The sequence below is a fragment of the Sphaeramia orbicularis genome, chromosome 4 (assembly GCF_902148855.1).
Source record: "Sphaeramia orbicularis chromosome 4, fSphaOr1.1, whole genome shotgun sequence".
Taxonomy (NCBI): Eukaryota; Metazoa; Chordata; class Actinopteri; order Kurtiformes; family Apogonidae; genus Sphaeramia; species Sphaeramia orbicularis.
The window spans coordinates 46,863,436-46,887,297 of NC_043960.1; the positions used below are offsets into that span (position 1 = coordinate 46,863,436).

The following is a 23,862-nucleotide window of genomic DNA, read 5'->3' on the forward strand; positions in this document are numbered from 1 at the left end:
GTTAGGGCTGGGCGAAATGGACAAAAAGTTCAGCAAGATAAAAATATTCATATCCTGTCAATGCATTATTTTCTTTCACTGATTAAAGTATGATTTTTGATCCCGAGTGAAAAGTTGAGGAAACGCGATGGTTTATTTGAGGTTTTGAACTGTAAAAGATACAACAGATGAGATGACATATGACACAAAAATGAATGAAAATGACACAAGATGATGATGTAAAAAGACAAAACATAAACGTGCAATACATACTTGTAAAATATAAATATGCAAAAAACGCAACAAAATGAAAAAAAAAAAAAAAAAACACAAAAGACAAAAAAAAAACCCCAGTTAAAACATAAAAGGATAAAACAATGGAAATGGAGTAAACATTATAAAAAACGTAACATAAGATGGAGACAAAAACCATGTAAAAGATGCAACAGATGAAAATGATGCAAAAGACACAAGACAAAAATATATAAGGTGCAAAATAACAAAAACGATAAAACAAATTTTATAAAAGATTTCGAAATGTTGTGATGCAAAAAGAAAGAAGATGAATGCTGTTATGGCTTTCACAACATTAACATCAAAATTAAACTTTGAAAAATCTGTTTTTTCGTTGATGACGTACACAAATTTGAAAAAAGAAAATTGTGCACCACGAAATGATATTTAGGTTGTCACGACATAAAATTATATTGTGATAATATCCACTGTTTTATCGCCCAGCCCTTGGCAATGTAGATGTATATGCAAAGATGACCATTGTCCATAGCACAATCTACACACACACACAGACACAATCTGTGTTTTGATGAAGGAAGAATAGTTCCCAACCATTCCTAAAAGGATTTAAGTCTCAAATGAAATGAAGAAGTTGATTCACAGAATAGTGATAGCAAACATTAGGGAAAGAGCCTGAGATAAAAGCGTATCTCCAATTAGACAGCATGCACTACAGAGGTCTGATTGATCTGCTTTTCTACAGTGTGGACTAAATTAAGCGGGAAAAGAAAGTTAGCAGTTGGTTTGATTTAAAATTTTTGTCATGGACAGAGGGTGTCAAACTTACTATAAGTCCGTTTGCGTGTTGCTGTTCGTTACTTTGGTCCTTAAAATTTTAAGAAGACAGTGTTAGACCACTGGTGTATGCAGGTTCAAGAGTCATTTCACAAAGCCAGCAGGACACACAGTGCAAGCATCCTGACACGAACATCGCGGCGAGTGGAGATACATCTGCACCGTCCCGTCACATGGTGCTTCAGGAGGCTCTAATTTTGTCACATGCAGTAATCCTTCATCACATGGGAAAAGCCTCTGCCTTCATTTTTTCCCTCCTCTATCAATAAGGGCATCTATGACACCAATCTGCAATGTAGTAAATTACAATGTTGCCTAGAATGTGGCTCAACGTACGAATAAAAAAAGAAAAGCCACCACAAGTTGCACCTTAGCAAAGACATGAAGCAAAGTTGATTGCTCCACTTCCTCTTCGAAGGCTGAACGGAACATGTGATGAAATGAGTACTGGGCTACACCCTCATCATCCAACAACCCAGACAGCAACTGTTAGCAGGGAACTACTCCAGAGACACAGTACAACACCAATGTGATCCAACAACAATAATGATTATGGTGAAATGGAAGACACATAGGTCAATTACACATGCATTATAATGTGTTACCTTGGCAATTTGCAGCAGTACAATACAGTGCTTGATGGATTCTACCATACTCTGGAAAGGAAAGAGCAAAAATAGATTAATAAGATTAGAAAAGGGCCTCCATAACTGAAAGACAAGAAGGAGGATGTGCTTGGTTTTGACTTACACATGTGGTCTCCCTCAAATTTTCAATTTTCTGAAAGAAACAAGAACGATTTATAAAATTATGATTTTAAAGAGCAAAACAAAGTTGAAAAGCAGAAGCCCTGCCTGACACAATCTGTTTCACAACACATTCAACCCGAATGAAAACAGAAGAAAACAACTGAAAACAAATCAGGGCTACTAATACCCCAACTAGTCACACAACACTTTGTTCCTCCTGCTTTACTGGTACCTACCCTGCCAACCCAGGGATTAATTTGAGGCTTAACTTTCAGTGTTTTCTAAAACATTTCAAAAATTGCAAAAAAATGCAAAAATTGAGGAGAAAGGCAAATGTGATGAACATGTGTGAAATTTGAAAAAGAGTCTGGTGAGCTGTCTTTGAGAAATTAGTTGGACAAAAATCTCAGACAGACGGAATGGATGGACAGAATTCCTGGTATATCTATATAGCCCATAATGAAAACAATATACACACATCTAGGATGTGGTTTGTGTTATGTAAAAATCTAAAAGCTTAATCTTGCACAAAAGAGTTCCATCCAGTCATAATGACAAGACCAAGTGACCAAAACCTGGTGTTCATGTCAGGGAGGAAGTGAATCACACAGCCACAGATGAAAAACACGAGGCCACTGAGACACTCTGAAACTCCTCTGCTTCCCTTAACTGCCTTCCTTATCAAAATGTAAAGAGGTCATTACTTTTGTTAAAGCTACAGTGACTCTGTTTTGATCCTTTCATTCCATGTTCTTATGAGGTTGAACTGTGAAACAAGTTTCCATGTGTCTGCATCTAAGAGGAGTACTTCACTTACACTCTTGCACCAACACCATGAACTATATATACACCGTCCTTTTATCAAACACAATATTAGAAAATTGTAATCTTTAATTATCATAAGACCTTGAGTTAGCCATGTTATCCAATAACATGTAACGTGACAAATTTCACATTTTTAATCATCTTTTGTTGGCATGTTTAACATGTGCTCCATTAGATTCAGGTAGAACTTTGTATATTCAGAGCCAAGTCAGTCATAGATCTTTAAGTGGCTAATATTTAGATGAACAGAAATTTTAACTAATGTCACACATGTTAAAACATGACATGAAAACAGTCTAGATCAAATGTCTTAACAGGGTTGAACTTGTAAGAGTGTGACAAATATTTATGTCAGTGAAATGAAAATAAAAAGAAATAATATACAGGGGTTTCAATAATTTTCAGAGTAGACGGTTATTTGTTAAAAGTAGGTGGCTCTTCCCAGATGGCAGGGGTCCGGGAGCCGCCAAGGCCCCCTGTGGGTCCAGGGGTAAAGCCTTGGTGGGGGGTATATGGGGGGCGAAGCCACATTCAAGCAAAATGACTGTTTTACATACCTCATTTTACCTATTTTTATGACCAATTTTTAAAGCTGAAAAGAGCACTATGCCTGTATTGCAAAAGGCAGAGTGTAGACCTCATAACAGGTAAAGACTAAAAAAAGTGACCTTGCTCCAAAACTACATCAAGTGATCTCCATTTACATTATTCTTTGTTCATGTATTATTCATATGTTTGTATATTTCATATTTGTTTGAAGGTCAATCAACTTTAAATGATAGTCATCTGATAAAAAGACACATGCTCCTGAGCTTGTATAAATCTGATGGTCAAATTCATTCAGACTGGGAGATCTGGGCCTGTATTCCTAGAGATTCTGAGAATCCTCTCACAGTGCTCCTAACTTAACCTAAAAATTCCTAGCAAGGAGTCTTAGCTTAGGAGTGATTCCAGAACACACTCAGAGAACTCTGAGCAAGGAATGGACAGAAATTCCTATCTTAGTGAGGAGGTGTGGTTGACCATGTTGCTAGGTATGAGTCATCATTTCAAAAGCTGTGATAGGCTGATCCTAAAAGCTAGAAAAAACTATACTTTTGGTGATAATGGCCAAGGGACTGACCCTAAAATCAATAAACTTAAATCATAGAATCTAATCTTATGAGACTGTGTAACTGTAAATAATATTTCACATACAAGAAAACATCTGTTCAATGAATAGTAAGCTACACTTTAAAATTATCTGACAAATGTGTGAAAAAACTCAGGTCCACTTGCACAGTATTCACAGTGATAATTATATTTATTTGCTCATATTAATTGGCACACTGTAAAAAAAATCTATAATTTAACAGAATTTTACTGTTTATTTTACAGATTTTTCCTGTATTTTAAGATACAGGAAAATATCTATGAAACGATAAAAATAGACTGTGATTTTACATGTCAAAGGTAAAACAACACAACCAAACTGTAACTGTGAATAACCATAACATTTCCATTTTTTTAAAAGATTTTTTTTTTCCACCAGAAACATACAGTTAAAATATATTTGCAAATGTATCGTAATTTCACAAATATTTATTTTCTATTCATGAGATTAAACTGTTATTTAAAGTTTAATACTGTAAAAAAAAAAAAAAAAAAAAGAGATAAAATTACTGATAATTAACCCGTAAAAGAAGTATTTGTTCTGTAGTTTTAACAAGACTTGTTTGTTAATTGACAATATCTTGTATAATTACGGCAGGTTTCATGACAAAAATGTTGAATAAATGTATTTTTTTGAATGTATAACATGTATAAGCACTGCATAAACTGTCCAAATACAGTTTATCAGTGGATCATACAACTTAGTCTCACTAAAAATTATTTATATATATATTTATAGGCAATTTGATTATTTTAATACATGTAAATATTCTTTATTAAACATTAAAAGTCAAAAATTATGCAAAATCCCATGTAAAGTTAGGCCAAAAAAATTTATTTAATTATGGAAAATTACTGTATTTTTATGAGATTGTTATTTTCCGTTACTTAACAGTATTTTTTCGGCACCCCTGCTGCCAGAATGATACAATTTTTTTTTTTTTTTACAGTGCAATCTGTAGCATTTAATTAATTCAATGTCATCCAGTGTTTGAAGAATATCCCTCCTGCCTCTTCCGTCGGCCATTTTGTCCTCTGCTTAGGGAATTCCTAAGCCCCTTAAAAGTCCTCTTCCCTGCTCTTAACAGATCTCACCTAAGGAGCTCTCTTAAGGGCTAGGATTCTTTAGGAATAGCTTTTATTTTTACTAGGATCTACTCTGAATTTTTAGGGGAAATTCTAAGAAAACATCATGATTTTAAGAATTTTCTTAGAATTTGGGCACTAGAAGCAACTCTTTGCACTAAGAATCTTTAGGAATACGGGCCCTTATCACAAAATGTGCCCTGGAAGATTGGAGAGAAGTCTGTTGCAACTGAAAATGTAATGTAATATATGCATGTGTTGGGTAAATGGGCGTGATTCTGGGTCCCAGGTGACATCAAGGTGCACGTGTTCAGCCATGTTTGTATACAGTGGATGCCCCCAGCAATCCAGGTCAAACTGTAATTCTGTGTCATCCGCACATGGGATTGCAGGGTCACATTCATTGGCTCAATAGACCTTTGACCCTGTACGGAGGTTGACATTTCCCCGTGTGAACAAATGACGATATATCCAGCAGGGGTCACTTGTAATAGCAATCTGGTGATACAAGTAAAGCCCCACAATCCATACACACATTTATTTTTTTTCACAATTGGGTGGGAGGTTTCTAATCTTGTGCTCGGTGGCTGAAAAGACCTGACCTGGGCTCTGGAGCAGAAAGTAGCCGGCGACACATATTAAAATAGCTGGTGAAAATCGCTGGCAGTTATTGAAACCCCTTAATATAACAAGGCTTACGCTGTTGCAGGCAGTCAGCAAGGGTATATCCCTGAAAGTTCCCCCCAGTCCTCTGCTATATATAAATCTATCCACGATAATTGTTAGACAATCAATATGAACTCAATTTGAGCTACATCGACTTGACAGTGGCAGAATAATGGTCGGAGAACCAATTTTTCCCCACAAAACTCCACCCTAGTGCATAAAAATGACACCATATGAACTCTGGTCACGAGAAAATGGACATCTGTATGACGATCGATATGAACCAAATTTTATCTCAATCGGCCTATTATTGCTTAATCTATGTCCAAGAAAGTGATTATCAACTAAAGCACCCACATTTGGATGACTTAAAATAATCATAGAGAAGCTGAAATCAATAGGGTTCTTCCACAAGGGGTCCCCTATGTTGGTTATCAAGGGAAATGAAATCCAACCAAATCTGTCCTAGTTATCATGTTCACACGAAGGATATCTGGCGGTGGCATTCGGGGTAAAACCATTATATCCCCAAAACTCGATTTCAGGGATATGATGAAGTAGTTTAATTTAAGTGCGACTGTCTGTTGTTGAAGGCGATAAAGTAGATATTAACAGGGGAGAAGATGACTTCAAGGACACAGAGTAAAAAAAAAAAAAAAAAAAAAACAAAACACCTGTAGTATCACCTGTTTTAACATAAAAATTAGAAGGAGGCAAGCCTCATCTATAACAGTTTGATTTAATGGTTGATTAAAAGGAATTTACGAATTGACACTGAAATCATGCATTAGCAAAACAGTATTTTGGTCAACTAGATCTGTTTAAGTGATAGAAGATATATATATATATATATATATATATATATATATATATATATATATATATCTATATATACACACACACAAATATATAATTTGCTATGAATATGTGGTTTATTTCAGAGACAATATGAATCAGTTAATCTAAAGACACAAAATATATTAAGTATAATTGTCGTTATGAAGTTATTTTCTTTTATGCTCTATCCTTTATTATTCAGTCACAAATCACACACTGGAATATTTAGTCATTTGGGTACTTTGTGTTCTTCCACACAGATGCAGGAAGGAAAAGTAAATGACAGGAACTATTTGTATGGAAGTACCAAATGAAGGATGATACGACTCTTTAAAACCACTTTTGATTTAACTTACAAAACTGTATCATGATATATCCCGTTGCCTGTATCACAACCTGAATTCTGACGGCTTTAAACAATCACAATGTATCAGATGTCTATAATGCACTGACACCTGTCATCTTTCATTCCTCAGAGCTACATGTCTGCTTTCGTCCCTTACTAAAGTGGACCGGAGTCGGGACATGAGGACAGACCAAGTATTGGCTTCTGGTACTCACTCTGCGTGATTCATCCTCTTTGCAGTCCTTTATCTTCTCATCAAACAGCTGTGAGAGAGTGACACAGAACAAGAGATGAAAGGCTCACAAAAGTTGCAGATATAATGTGACCTAAGATGGATACGCAGTCAAATGAGCATTGAAATGATCAGTGAAAGTGGAGGGACGATGCACGTCGAGTCTGTTGTGGACGACACTAGCTTCTTTCATTATGATTATCTGTTTATGGGTCTGAGACAATAAATAGTTGTCTCTTTAAATACATCATTACTGTGATCATTAAGAGGAAGGTCTTTGCGCAGATTTAAATGTATTTGTACATGGAATCTATTTGAAATGAGTCCTACCTTTAACTGGTCAATCAGTATTTGGAGATAGGCATCAGCTTCAGCGAGCTTCTTATCAAAGTCTTGTACGCTCGGAACAAATCCCGTCTCTGCTTCCTGAGGATGATTAAAAAAAACAAAACACACAGCAGGGTATTAGTGCATCCTTAAACAAGCACAGGGTCAAATACAGTGATAGAATTTGCATATTCAAAGTCAAACCCAGACACTACTAATAATCCAGACCATGTGTTGACATATCATTCATTCATTCATTTAAAAAAAAAAAAAAAAAAAGAAGCTTGTCTCATTGTCCCAATCACCTCCGTGCCACACAGGCTTTAAAAACTGCCACACAAAATGGTGGACAGAAACATCAACAGTTCAGGAGAATCTTCTGGCAATGTGGTGTACTGGGGTAGATATGAACACTATTGTTTAACAGTGAGCCTACAGTACATGACAGGCCAGCAGGTCTGTTTGTCGGTCAGCCTACATGGAACACAACAGATTTCAGAATACAACAAATCTGAATCAAGAAACTCAAGGATGTGAATCTAATGAATGACTAATGACAACAACCTTGTATGGAAATGGGCTGAAGTGAACACACACACACTCATTGTTTAATTAGCTTGTTCAGGAACAGACCCCACACTTTTCATTACATAACATCCATTAAAAGGCTGATACTAGACTACTGACAGAGCAGACATAACCGGACATCTGTGTCTATCTCTTTGAGCACCCAGAACAATCCAGTGAGCTGCGATACAAAGACAAAAAACAGGAAAACAAACAGATAAATGTAGGCACATGCAGGCAGACTTCCTCTAACCATCACCCACAAGTGTTAATGCAGGAGGTTGTCAACAGTTACAATACTCACTCTTATTTACAGCACAATAACCCTCTGCATCATGCCAGATGTGTCAGTAAAATGATTCACAGTTAAAGTGGAAATAATTTACCACTACACAACTCTTTGTCTGAGGAAAACACAAATAACCGCTAAGCAATAATACAACAGAACGTCTGCCAGCAGGTTAAGCTCGTCAAACCGTGTTGGGTGTCGCAGATTCGCTGCATCGCAGAGTCATCATTTGTCCTAAGCTTGAACTGATTTTTCTTCCTGCTAAAGACGGTTCCATTGGAATGTGCAGGAAAGCCATTAACATCCAAATACTAGCAGCAGTCTGCCTGACTTGCTCAAAGTTAACACTGTAAAAACATCCTAACTTTAACAGAGAACAAAGTCTGAGTTAACTGAGAAGGCACCAAGCCTGTGATTAGGCAAACTTCCTCAAAGGATCAAAGGTGGTTTTAGCATTAGCTGGCCAAGTCAAAGCCTGAGTAAAAGTCTAAACCAGCAGACACAACTCATCTATACATGGATATCCATTACCTGAATGTGTGTGTATGTGTACATATTATTCCACAGTAGCCTTTCACATATTTATTCAGAAAAACACCATGCCACTTTATCTGGAAAAGTGAAGTGTTACATCATAATGTCTGCTTGAAGTTGCTTTCAAAACCAAGAAGCAATCAGCATGATATAAAAATGTACACCGACGTAAACACAGGGAGTAAACTAAACGGCTGTTAAACATAGTAAATAAGAGTCATGAAATAATACCGTTTCCTTGTTGCGGTTTCATGTCAACTACCTCTACACATCCACCTACACATTATATTGTTTACAAAAAAGAAACCACTTATTCACAACCTCTCTGACTAAGATATCAGAAATGTTTGCACGACAAGTCTAAACATGTATAAAATGAAATTAAAGATATGATAAGATCAGGGTGATCAAGCAGCATAACTGAAACAGAAGAAGAAAAAAATACACAACAGCGGCAAGTCAGGTTTTGGTAATGCATAACAAGAGGGGAAGTGAGTTTTTTTCTTCTCAAACACTGGTGATAAGTTTGGAAACAGAATGTCAGAGGCAGGTGGCTGGATTATAAACAGCCACTGAAACACTACGTCATACTGTCCACTTCATCTCCTGTTCCTGAAATATTCCCTGATGTCTGCACCTTTGTCTTCCACTTGTTCCCAACTGCGAATCCCTGTGTGTGTCCCTGTTATATTGTGGGAATATTTCAGAGCAGCTTGTGAAGTCTGATATGTAAACGGTCACAAAAACACCCAACCAGATTCTACAAACAACACCATTCTCACCCCACTGCTGCTCTCCCTCCCTGTTCTATTTGTCTTTCCATGCTGTGTGACCCACTTTAAAACGCTGTAGCCCCAGCAGCCATTAAAGTTGTGTTTATGGTGCAGAGGCGTGTTGTGTATGTGTGCATTTACTTACTGGGCACCTCGCTCCAATGAACATACTGCATTAAACCCTGCACATCCCTCCCATCATGCCACGCAGCCTGACACAGGAGCTTATGCAGCTTTCTCCCTGTTTTGTCTCTTTTTTTCTGCCCCTAAAGCAATAAAACAGCAGCTCTGCTGAAGTTAGCGGTCCTCCTACTCCTCCCCCTCCACACGGAAACAGAAAACAATCTCCTGCTCTCCACTGCAGTCTGCCAACATAACCACAGATGCCTTCAGACTGTGAGTTAGCCGGACAGGCTACAGACACCTTCTGTAGATCCTTCAACAACAGTTATCAGCTGAGTGTTTGGTATGAGGCAGACGGAGCTGAGTTAATCCGGGACCCTCCCCTTGCAGGAAAAGGCACACTTCCTCTCACGCAGGCAGAAGAGGAACACACAAAGCAGTGGCAACACACTAACAACTGCTGTGATTGGCTGAGGCAGAGGTTTGGTCGATTGAGCAACATCTTCTCAGATTGGGTGATGCAAGGTCACATGATGGGTACGACAACAGTAGCCCCCAACAACACCACATAAGTGTGAGTGAGCAGGCGCATGTAGCACAACGGAGAGATCTGCCACAGAGGCTTGGGGAGGGGGGGGGGCTGGTATAGGTGGTGAAAGGGGAGGAGGAGATGGGTGGGAGTAGGATGAGGGGAGGGAACAAGGAGGAAGGGAAAGGTTTAAAGAGGGAGAAAGTACATAGGCCAAAGAAAATACTGAATGGAAAGAGACGATGGAAAGAAGTGACCGAAATGAATTCAGACCCAACACAAACAAAGCACATGGAGGAAACGGGGCAAATCTAAAGTCTGGAAGCACAAAATCAAACAGGAAAATGTCCTTTCATAAAACTAGCAAACCAGGCCTCCATTTCCAGTCACAACTAATCACAATTTAATACAACATCCTCCTTTTACGATGACATGAACTCTACATGACTGTCATTTAACCTGACAACTCATTACAGACTCTCATTTGCTTTGGTGAGTAAAATCTCCAAAATAAGAAATAGAAAAAACTGGACTAGACTGTGCTCCAGAGCACAAATGTACACTAATACACCTATATTACCCAGCATTCAAAAACAAATGGTCCAAATACCTCCCTTAAAATGAGCAAGAAATATGTACAATATGTGAAAATCATCTTCTATGATGTTATGCAAATACATGAAATCTGAGCTGCAATAGAGAGCCCACAGTCATAAGTGACACATATATTCAAATTTAGTAATACCACATACAACTGCTTTTGCAAGTAACACTCTGTTTGCTTAAGGAAAATGGAGAGTTAGTAGTCAGCCTACACACATACTGTAGCTGCTGGCATATTTGCATAAAACAACCAAGCAAAGATCAGTCAAAGCATTTTCCAGACAGAACTAGATGGATTAGACACATGCATGGTTCCATACCCGGAGCTGGAGGGTGTGACGAAGGATAGTTCCCTCTAAGGCGTGGATCCACTTCTCCCGCTCGTCTGCATCTCGGGCTGAGGGCAAAAGAAACAGACACACCCAGTGAGCCACGTTTTCCATACAGACACCACCATAATCATCAAGTTACACATTAATGAAACAGATCCTACAGCGATTGAAATGACACAATCTGCTTTTTATGGCTCAGGAATAATGGCAACATGAACAAGATACAGTTACAGATACAGAGATCACACCATAGCGATGACAGAGATTTACAGGAAATCAGAAGGAACACACACACAAAAAAATAGATTAAAGTAATTTTCAAAAAACTAACAGCAACTGATGTCATCACATATTCCTGTTATTTCTTGGCTAAAATTAAATATGGAATTGTACTTTTCTTTAAAGTGTCTATTTTCAATATCTGTAAAATAAGAAGACATAATAACTTATCTCTCAGAGTCAGAAGCTAATTATTAATAACTTCTACTTAGGGATGTAACGATTACTGGTGTAACAATAAACTGTGGTAAAATTCCTGACGGTTAGTATTGCTGTTTAAATTTTAATTATCATGAAAACCGTGTTCGATTACTGCACTTTGAAAACTCACAGTAATACTACTCATTTCCTGGAGAACCAGCAGCACTCCAGGCGGGCATGCACAGTTTGCAATATTTGGCCTGTGAAAACATGGCTGAAGGCAGCCTTACAGACAGCGCTCGAGAGATCCGGGGAGAGCAGGATCCACTCAAAAGTGTCTGCCAACAGGACCTCCACTGTGGAGTCCCTCCCCCTCCTCCTCTTGATCCACTCGCATGGACCCAGTCCACTCATTGTTATATTGTGAATGATTTGATATGGAAAATGGTCAAACAAGCTCCACTATGACCTATCCAACTACTTTTTTTCCCCACTCAAAAAAAAAAACAAACAAAAAAAAAACACTCAGGAATCACTAAGAGAACCGATAAGGAATTGGCTTGGTAAGCAGAATCGACAATGGTATTGATAAAATCTTATCAATTCCCACCCCATGATAGTAATGATAACTGTGATAATTTTGGTCACAATACCCCAGACATTGAAATTTTCATATCGTTACATCCCCACTTCTACTGAACCCTGCAGTTCGCTTCAGCCTTATGATGTTTTAAAGCTTCTTTAGCAGCAACATTCTGGTAGGTACTTTCATCTCCACAAAGGAGCCTGTGTTTTCAACAGCATGTAGGTTAATGTTAAATTTTAAGAATTAGAATTTAAGAATTCCTAATGAGAGTGACCACAAATTGACTGTAACTGCTGAGGATGGGATGTTGTGGGGCTACCTCAGTGGAGGTTTACACCCTCTGAGCGCTTTAGTTCTCACTACTCTCAATTTTTTTCTAGCAGCATTACACAGCAGTTTTAGAGAGAAAGCCATCTGGTAACATCAAACACAAGACAGAGTAAGTGATTTGGGGCTATAACCAACTCTTCCTTCAAGAGTTAAAAACAACCAAAAAATAGACTAAGCTGAGTAAAACTTCAAATGAAGATTGGAGCAGGACATTTGAAATCTCAAGTACACAGTTTTCTTTTGCAAGTAGATGTGGTGTGGCAAAAATAAGGTGTACATTTAAACATCAGGGAGGCTGATCAAATGTAGAAAAATACAAGGAATGTGATCAAGCTGCTAAGTTTGTGGTGACTAGTGTAATTAAACAGTGATCTGTGATAACCTTCTTATCTATAACAGTGATGGCTGAGTCAGTAATATCTGAAGAGTAGGTTGTAAAAGTGACAAGTTAAGGTGTCTGCAGAGGGATGGATGTAGTTGTGTTTTTTCCACATGGAGCCTTTGGGCCAGTGTGTGAAATAGAGCAAGGCAAGACAGCACTCTCAGAGCAAAGATAGGGAACAAATAGACTGCCAGTGACATTAAACAGTGACCCAATATAAGCCCTGGCACATTCAACACACAAACACATGCACCACCAAGAATCTGCTGTCAGCGCCATACACAAATTTATTTTTTTACTCCAAGATATGAACAAATCAGCCAGACTGCATCTGCTCAGGTTATAGCATATATCCAGTGTGTAAACAGACTACACTGAAAAATATTCTGACTTTTCAGCTCTTGCAAGGAGAGTAAATCTACCATAACGGGATGTAAAACAGTTAGAAATCCAAGAGCTGTGAAGAAAGAACTCAACCGGATATATGTAACTGTATTAGCAGGTCAACTATGCTGTGAGGAGTCATTTTTCACTGAGCTTGAAACAAGACAGTGCAGCATATGAATGGCTGTGCTCTGACATCGAGCAGTACAACAGAATAAAAGCTTTTAAAGACATTAAAAGGCATCCGAGGCTAAGGCCAATCCACTCAGACAGTGCCTCTCTGCCCGCCTGCCCCCCCCCACCCCCACCACCACCACCAAACAGACTCTAGAGAAACACATTACTGCGGCTATTGTTGTTTAGTCCTTTTCATGACAGAATAGGTAGCACCAGGGCCACTTCACAAAAACATACAGTGGAAGTATATGAACTATGTCCCCTTCTGTGGTTCCACATGCATTATGACTGTCAGCTGGTCCGTGAACCACTAGCCAGTCCCATGAGGAGACACATCATGAGTAATACAATCAGCTGTCACTTAACAAAAAGCTTGATTGGTGGATTACAGAAGTTAGAAATTGTCAGATGCAATCACACTTATCAGGATGTGGTTAAAATACTGGGGTGGGGCTTTGTACATCAGGCCAGACCACCTGATCTGTAATCCATAATTAAGATTTACAGTCCGACTGCATTAGCATGCAAATGATCCTTACTGAGTTGGAGGTAAACCAGTGGTGCATCTACTGTATGAAAATGGATGAAAAGGTAAAACAGCACCATGAAGAACAAAATGCATAGTCAGGAGGTATTGAACTGATGACACCAATCATAAAACATATTTTAATACTGATGACATATTGGAATAAACAGCGTTTCCATGTGCATCAGTCCTCAGTTAGCCTGTGGTTCATTACCATTTAATTTAGTTTAATTTATTTATTTGCACATAAAAACAGCAATGGAAAAAACAACATTCAAACAAGTAACAAAATTGTGCAGGAGAGGTTAGAAGCCAAAAAAGAAGGCTTATATGAATACCTCCCCCAAAATGAACAATACACAAAAAAAGAACTGAAAAATACAATATAACTGAAATAATAAACTAAAGTAAAAACAGTAAAAATGTAATCCACATTACAAATCATCAAATACAAATCAAGTGATAAACAGCCTTACATTTTTTCATGAATTACAGTCCTTTTCAGATGCTTTTTAAACAATGATAAAGTAGATGTTGATTGAAGTTCTGCCAGTGGATATCACTTCATGTCCAACAGGATGAATGAGGGTACAAGACTTATTTTTTTCCACATTGGACACCCAAGTGCTGAGTAAAACATAAATAAATGAGGCAGTCTCCTACTCCCTCTTCAGCGTTTCTTATGTTTGTTTCTATGATGACATTTGATTTTCATATGCATTTCCACTTTCATCACAAAAATAAAAGGAGAAAAAAAAACCTTTTAATATTGATATATTCATTTTATTTTCATTTCTATCACGATACAAACACAAATGAGAAACGCAGGGCATTGCCTGAGATGCAATGAATAAAGAAAAATAATTTTATTTGCATGGTCCATGCATTTACACTGACCAGTCAGATGAAGCCTTGAATACATAGCTCATGCCCTCACATCTCATATCACATAAGGCTTGGAATAAGTGTAAAAACCCTTTTTTCTTTAAATTAACCACATTTGTCCTGAATGGCTTAAAAAAGATGTAGCAACAGTCCTTTTGCAAAACAGTGTTGGGGAAGCCTTTGTTTTGGTGGGATATTTGTATGCGGTATTAGAATCACTACATCACTAAGAAAGAGTATGCCACATAAAAACATAAGTCTTTGTTCAAACTTGCCATTTCCAGTGTGTAGTTGCAGCTTGGAGGTTGTTGTTGTCGTTGTTCGTTCACAAAGCGAGGGGGACTTTAAAAACGTAACACACACAGGTGGGAGAAGAATGAAGACTGAAACAGTCGCCCAACGGCAGGATTATTTCAACAGAATAATTCACACCATTTGGGCGATCAGATGAAGCCAGCTAGTTGTCATCAACCCTCACATTAATCAGTGTCAATCTGGTAGCAATGTTGATGTTAGTTTGTTTATTTATTTCCAGTCACATGGTAACAGCAATTTGGAACAAGGTTAACAACAGTTCAGATTCTCTTCATATTGTGCAGACCAAGGACAGCCTCTCACCACTAATAAGATGCAAAACAGAATGAAAGGGAAGAGTGACCAACAGAAAAAGATTTAAGAAATGTAAATAGGTACAGTATCACCACATCCAGGCCAACAGACGAGGAAAGTTACCACTATGCATGTGGCGCCATATGTATTCATAACCCAAGGACTGTCCTGCAATCTCGTGGCCGGGGTATCCATCACAGACATTTCGCTTTACAAGGTCCCAATCCTCCTTCCAGCAAAAGGCCTCTGTGAATTATTCATCCCTCCCCTCTACTTCCTCCTCCTGCCATTTTCAGAGGAACTGATAAAACGTCTGAGTACTTGCTGCAGTGGGAGGATGATATGATGTTTTGGACCCATAATCTACCAGTATAGTGACATAGGAGCAAGCTAACCAAACATGGCAGGAAGACAAAGCCCCATTTCATTACAAATATAATATCAGATCACTGCAGTAATATGTTGAATGTGTATTTGCTACATGGCTCATGTAATCTGTTTAGCTCATGCTATGTGGCATAATTTAACTGACCACACCACGGAATGAGTCCAAAGTGATGCATCTCAAAAACAACTTCTAAACTAAATGCACAAGACTTGAAGTTGAGCTAAAAAGAATGTCAGGTCAGAAATGATGACTGTAGTGGAAAATTTGAGGAAGAGCAGACAATGCAGGTAATAACTGAGATGAGGTGGTACGTTCACAGAAACAGGAGGAGTCAAGGGTAGGAGGAGGAGTCAGAACCGGGTGTGATGCTCCTGGCAGGCTTCAGCGTCCTGACCGGGAGTTAAGAGGTTGATAGCTACTGTAGATGAAAAGGAAGTGAGAGAGAGGGGAAAGCTAAAGGGCTCTCAGGCAACTCTGTTGCACCGCCGGGGAAGAGAGGCCGATGAATAATGAATGCTTCTCTAAATAGAAAGACAGCACAGAGCTGCATTCTGGGTGAGCACAGTGGCTACTCAGCTTAAAAAGTACAGTTCAAACTAGAAAACAATAGTCAGAGTGTCATTACTGCTACATACATTACTCTTTTGGGTATATTTTGTATATAGTCACCTATAATGCACACTAAATACTTCAATGTTTTGTTGTTTCCTTAACTTCTTATTTGATGTGGAAATGTTTGAATGTTCTACATTCAGCTTTCTGCAATGTGTTTTTCATGTTCTGATCACGAGGAGTTTAAAACCATGATCTGGTTTACACCAAAACTGAATTGTCCAGAAGTATAACTTATTACTGGAGAATCATCTTTATGATTATATGAAAATAATATATTATTGGCCGTCTTTGGGCAGCTGTTCTAGTCTTTGGAAATTCCAATTCCTCTCTTTGCTGCTTCAACTTGGCAGCATCTATATACTGTACAAAGAGACAAATGAAGCGAATCCCGGGAGAGCGACTACATAACATGCTCAGACTGGGATCGTTTTACAGCAGCAGCAAAATCTCCTCTGCCCAACATCCTGTGCATCTCCTGTTATCCAAGCAAACAGCTGCTGCATCCCAGAATCTCATGTTCAGCACACACAATTTGTGCCAATTTTCTGGTGGTGACCCATTAGACTGCATGGCAGCCTTAGGGGTATGTGAACAGCAGATGTGTCAGACAATCACAGAAAGAAAAAGAACCGCAGCATGGATTAGTCCAAAACAGACCATCACAGGGTCATAAAATGTCTCAAGTAAGGATATGGTGTTTAACAGATCAATGATGAATTACAGCACAGATGGTTTTAACTACTACTGTACAAGATGTGAAGTCTGCAATTTTTCATTCTCTATTTTGTAGTATTGCATTACTGCACTAGCTGAGTATAGTATTTACTACAGTTACTGTGATAGCCTGACAGGGTTGGGTCTCATTCAAAAAGATTTGATACTTTACCAATACTTTGCAATGATCCTTAAGCTGTTTAACAATTATAACAAAAAGAAAAGTACATTACAGTATACATAGCTTTCATTTTATTGGAGTTATTTGAATTATTCCACACCCAAAAATTTAAAAAAGCCCAATTTATCACAACTTGAGGTTGTCTGTTAGCACAATATCATTAATAAGAATGTATAACAGTCATTTATAGAATGGCATGCACTGACACTAAAGGAAATCAAACATTAGCCCACCATGAATTTTTTTGATGCAAAATCTTATCAATGCTTTTTGATCTGAGCAATTATTACTATTAAGTATTGCAGTTCCATGTCCAGTAGTATACTGTGGTGTCCATAGTGTCTTTTTATCCTTGAAATGACATTATTTTATAACATGAAGGTTTTTATTTTAAGCTAATTACACCAGAGCATCACTGCTGCTTTTCTCGTGTTTTCCCTGTGAGGGAGAAATCTTGCCGACTCAGGCAATTCAGATAATCCAATTACTGAACATTCAAAAGTGAGTGAATAAGCCTAACTTACTGAGGCACTACAGCAAAAATATGTTCAGTTTTAATATGGTACAGAAAGCACCAGAACAAATTAAGCCTATAATGAGAAAGGAAGAGAAGGAGGAAGGCAAGAGGATGACTGACCTCATCAGTCCTCTTACACCTGCAAAAGAGAAATAGATCTAAAAATAAATATTTCACTAACAGTATGAGGACAAACCACAACTACTGCAACTCCTCCCCACGACATCATAGAAGGACAAACACCAGCAACTACAAACATCCTTTTTGGACACGTATCACACCTTGCCTGAACAAACATTTGACTGACACTGATCTCGTTCATCGGTCTTTAATAGTTCCTTGTAGTCAGAAATATTCCCTTGCTCTGAACCATCCTTGAACCTAAACAATAAACTGATATTGTCGAGTGCTAGTGCACCGAGTGCACAGCTCCACCCTGACCGAACATCCCAGAAGACAAACAAAACACCACCTCTGCTCCATCCTCCTATCCCTAGGACATGCATGCGGACCAGTTGAGACGTGCACGGGTTTCCTCCTTACCCTTGCGTTTGTAGAACCACAGCATACAGCTTCGGAACACAGACATGGGAGAGGGCATGGAGGTGGAGGTGAGGGGGGCGGGGGGCGCATGGACTGTGGCTGGTGATGGTGACTCCCAAGAAGCAGGTAAGAAGGGAGTGAGGGGGAAAAAATGGGACACAGATGGACAAATGGACAGACAGGAAAGAAGCAGAGGTGGTGGATGTTAAAGATCTGGTGGAGCGATAAGAGTAAAAAGACAAAACAGAGGATGTCTGCAGAGTATACTTGACGGGACAACTCCTTGTCAAAAAAAGAGGGTTGGCAGGACGGAAGGAAGGGGAGGGGGTTTGATGCTGTAGCTAGGAGCCAATCCTGTCCCTATAGTGACTGGTTGTTAGATCGCAGCAGAGGTGTAGCAAAGGACGAACAGCAGCAGAAGAGCCTGAGCTCAGCTTCCAGCTCAGCAGTATTCCCTTATTATTCCCAGAGGCTCGACTGCAGAGACACACAAGCTGCAATCTTCCTCCTCAGCCACAGTTGCGATGGAGGAACAAAAAAAAAAAGCCTTACTTGCTCCTTCTTCTGCTCCTGAAGAATCCGTTAAGCTTGCAGTAGAATAAATCTTGTTTATCTAAAGAAATATACGACAAGTCCAACACTTCATAGAGCTCTGGAATCAATCCAGAGGGATGAGAGGAAAAAAATAAACAAAAAAATAGAAGCTCAGATGCAAACAGCACGCTTTGACTTTGTGTAAATGTGCATGTGTTTCCTGGCATTTGAAGCAGACCAATCCGAGTGCTTATAAGGCGGGGAGGAGGAGAGGAGTGAGAGAGTGGGAGAGACAGACAGAGAGAGAGAGAAAGACAGAGAGATAGAGAGAAAGAAAGAAAAAGAAAACAGAGATGGCAACACAGAGCAGAGGAGTGGGATGGATGGAAACACACTGACATCTCACCTTGGAAATGGAAAGTCTTCTGGTCCACAGTGATGGTGAATGTGCTGTCGTCTTCGTCATCAATGCCGATCACAGCTCCCTGGGCACACGAGAGAGGGGAGAGAGAGAGAGTCAGTCCAACAGCAGGACACGTCATACTCCAGTTTCCATTTCTATCTTTCCATCCTCATGCCCTCCACATGCTCATGTAGCTCCTGACTGGGTCACTTCTGTATTTTTTTAAATTACCAATAGTCCATGTTAACACCTCACTCTCTTCTCTTCAAAAGCTCCATCTCCACATCCTCTTTCCATTATCATTTCTTCCTTGTGTGTTTCTCTTACACACACATACGAGTGCAGCCTTTTGGAAATCAGGAGACAAGGAGGGAGGAGGAGGGGGAGGAGGAGAAAGAGGTGGGATTTGGGAGAGGGAGAGAGAGAGAGAGAGAGAGAGAGAGAGAGAGAGAGAGAGAGAGAGAGAGAGAGAGAGAGAGAGAGAGAAGAGAGAGAGAGAGAGAGGAGAGAGAGAGAGAGAGAGAGAGAGAGAGAGAGAAAAGCAGGGAGGGGTGGAGACAGACACACACACAGGACCAGCCACTACCAGTGAAACATGAGGGTACAGAACTGCAGAGGACTGGCCTGTTGGCTACAGCTGAGACTTTAGCTCCTAGCAACAGAAAAAGGGTGTGTGACTCAGAGCTGCCTAACACAGTGAACCTGCAAATAGTAAAACTAACACCTACAGGGGGTACACAACTCAAAGCTGCTAGTAGTCATTACAGTAGCTGTGCAGTAACATTTCTTCTCCATTTGCCAAAAAGGTAAAGATTAAGCACCAAAGGGCAGTGGAATGTCAATAGAAAGAAACCCAAAACTATTAACAAAACAGCAAAGTACAGCTGACTCACTGTAACTTCTTACAAACAAATTTCTTTGGTTAAGGATGGTCATATTGCAAAACACTTTCATGGTCAAAACCAAAGTTACTTTACACATTCCAAAGATGCAGCAATATTTATTATTAACATTTATTAATATTTGCATTCAAGGAGAGGGATAGGGCTGTAACTAATGACTATTTTAATAGTTGCCTTATCAGCTTATGAACTGCAAAAAAAAGGCTCTTATTTATATTTATTGCAAGAATAAAATACCATTTCTTTCCTTTAATAACATTTGGTGCACAACAATTAAAATTAAAACAAAGTTTGTTAAATAAATATTAAATTCAATACTCAAAATATCTTACAAGCAGCAATAAAATACTTTTTTCCCTTAAACAAAAGTGCATCTTATGCATAACAATTACAGTATCTGACAAAGTTTGTTAAACAACTAAATAGTCTAGTTGGAATCAGCAATAAAATAATTTTTTTTTCCTTAAACAAAAGTGCATGACGTCACTAAAGACCTGTTGATGACTAAATTAGTTGTCAACTAATTTTGCCGTTGACTATTTATCAGCTAGTCATTCGTTGCAGCCCCAAAGCTGGAGTCATATAATTTGGATTTTTTTTTTATTTTAATTTGAATTACTAACTAGATAATCACTGTGGTTCCAGTCTGCATGTGATGTATTACAGTGTTGAGGCTCATAAAATGAATAATACAAGACACGGCTGAGAAATACTCAAATGCAACCCTGATGCTTAATGTTGTTTGTTCTCTGAGCTGTCTATGACATATTGCAGGAAAATCCTAACTATCAAAGACAAGAGGAATTATGGTCATCCTCCCTAAAGCCGAATCAGACACAAAACACTCCTTTTACACATTGGAAGAAGAGTTTACCACAATTAAAGATGGAAAATGCTGGATGCATGTCATGAATTCCACAAAAACACATCTGACAGACTTGGTATGTTTAACATATAAAGACAAAACAATCTGTTGATAGAGGAGTCAAAAACATGTCAAAACTTGTCATGACAAATTGTGACTCAAAGAAAAATAAGTGTCAAGAAAACACTTTTGCTGGTAATGACTTTATAATTGCAATTTGTAATATTTGGACATCATTGCAATAATAAACGAATACAGTAAGAAAAAACTTAACGGGATCACCTTAGAAAAACATGACACAAAGACAAGTATCCAAGCATTTAGCACAGATTTGCTAGGAGGTAAAATGCATCATCTTTTACTTAGCTTGTTTTAGTGTTAGTATAAATGTCAATTACTTTCTTAGATATCTTTGAACCTCGCAGGAAGATACAAATTAATAACAAGTGATACTGCTGCCATCTAGTGGACATTATCTAACACTGAAAACAATATGGAAAGGGTCAAACAGAGCATAGCTGCATGAAGCTGGAGGAAACATTTTTTTGCTTAACTAGGCAAACAAAGGTATTCATTAAGACCCATCAATAAGACCTGTTAAGTCAGTCTGTGTATAACACTGCATAGTAGTCAAAGAGGCTTTATGGCAGATTTCAAACTAATAGTTTGTCAGAAAGTTGTAAATGGAACATATTGTGTGACTATTGGAACTAACAGGAAAGCAATTCAGCACTTAATTAAGCATGCAAGCGGGAGTATGCATATAAAAATTATCAAGATGCAATTGAATCTTACCCTGAGTCGCACACAGCCCCTTCTGGATCCTCTCATCATCTTGTCTTTTGACTAAAAACCAAAAACAAAAATGAAAAAAAAAAAAAAAAGATGAAAATCTAATTAATATAGTCAGCATACAGCAGAGAATAGAGCATCATAGATGTAGGCCAGGAAACACAATTTTAATTCAATAAGACTGTGTCTAATAGTGACATTTCGGATGGTATATAAACTGATCCATCAAAATTATCACTCAAGAAGTGGAAACCCTATCTTTCCCTTTCATACTATTGTATGTGGCTCACATACAGACAATCATTTATACTGATTATAGAATAATAGTGACAAATGAAATAATAGGACAAGGAAGTAAACCCAAATCATTTTTCATCCAGTTATTTGGAAGAGTGAGGATTTCTGATAGCAAGGTTTAAGGGTTTACAAATTTCAGTGTGAGTTTGAGTGTTTATTTTTTACATCTCCTTTAGGTTACCCTTTTACATAATCATATTTTGTTGTAAATTATGAATACAAGTTGCATACATATTTTTAAATGATTTGTAAATAAAATGTGAACTGTACTTATATTCATGAATAACTAAAGTAGTCACAGTCTGTGAGTATATTTGATTTTTTTAAATTTACTTTTCTGTTGCATGTTACTGCTGAACATGTTTAAAGTTGTTCACATCTGAATTGATACATTTTTTGGTAGCTTCATGTGTTCATAGTCCATAAGATCATTATATGTTTACAGCATTGCTCACCTGTGAGAACCACATCAAGTACTGTGTAGAAGTCTTAGACCTCCTTTGGATTTGTTGTTTTTGAAGGGTTTTAAACGAGCTACACATTTATTTCTCATTTACTTTTCTTCAGATACAACAAGAAAGTACAGGAAACATGGGCACATCTTGAAGACACATAAAAAGTGAACTAAATGTGTTTTAAAGGTTAAAGTCACAATTTGGTGTGTCCCCTGAGACCATGTCAAGAAGCAGCACAAATAGAAACTTCTGACATGTGTTGAATGAAACCCGGTATAAATCATCGGAAAATGAACGCAATAAAACTCAAACTGTCTGAGAGGGTTTAAAGCCATGTTAAATGCAAAGGGAGGTCACACTAAATACGCCACTTTGGATTATAGAGGCTCCCTGGGTTCAAATCTAGTGGAATAACAAGTAAAATATTAGTCCTCAAGATGTGGTGGAGTAGAAGTACAGATCTATATGAAAAAGAAGTACACATACCTTACATTTGTACTCAGGTACAGTACCCGAGTAAAAGTACACACAGCCCCAAGCTTCAAGCTTTACAAACCCTTTAAACTAATTAGGCTACAAAAAACGGGTCTATGCACAAGACAACGAAAGTTAGCTATCTTTCCATCAGAGGACAGCTTTTAACATGACCATTCAGGGGACATATTACTGAATTCTCTTGAAGTAAAACTGGCGTGTGTTTAGTCTCACATTGTCGCTGTCGATGTGTTTAGTAAGTGCATTAATCGTTGTAGCATCTGTCAAAAATAAAACCACCAACAGTAGCTTGTTAACTTTAGATAACAAACCAGCGAGTTTATGACTCTTAGTTAACCACGGAGGGCATACATCTCACCAACACACTTCATTCTTGGTCTTGCTTCCCTAATACTGTCAAAATATAATCAACAATACAGCGCCGACAACATATCTGATTTTACCTTTGCTAGCTAGCGAACAAGAGTAGCGGAAGTGTAGACAAAAATGTCACCACATGATTCGCCAGTGGATGCTCGAGGATCGTTGTCATTGGTTAACTTCAGAAGCAATCACTACAAGCCCCACCTCTTTGTGCCAGCTGAGACTACCAACTCCTGACAAACATAAGGCCCTTCTCCCAGTTGGACTTGACAAGCTACGTAGCGCGCCCACCGCCTCATTCCTGGAGGGTCTCAGTTTGGCAGTTACAAAGCGTTTAGATGAACGTACCGTGTAGTATGACAGCAGGCCGGCGTTGTAGTCCAAAACAAACCACCGATACTGCCAACCTTTCATGACGTTAGTCCACTTGCTGAGCGGCCCCTCCATGATGGACGCCATCT

General features: G+C 38.4%; 1 protein-coding gene across 1 annotated transcript in view; it reads right to left on the reverse strand.

The window, feature by feature from the left end:
- osbpl9 (oxysterol binding protein-like 9) overlaps positions 1 to 23,862 on the reverse strand; it is a 39,491-nt gene extending 15,629 nt beyond the window's left edge. The window contains 9 exon segments of the mRNA XM_030131961.1: positions 1,061 to 1,099; positions 1,674 to 1,724; positions 1,819 to 1,848; positions 6,945 to 6,992; positions 7,292 to 7,387; positions 11,027 to 11,103; positions 19,236 to 19,314; positions 21,795 to 21,845; positions 23,750 to 23,862. Coding sequence (XP_029987821.1) covers positions 1,061 to 1,099; positions 1,674 to 1,724; positions 1,819 to 1,848; positions 6,945 to 6,992; positions 7,292 to 7,387; positions 11,027 to 11,103; positions 19,236 to 19,314; positions 21,795 to 21,845; positions 23,750 to 23,860 — 582 coding nt within the window. The 5' untranslated portion in view covers positions 23,861 to 23,862.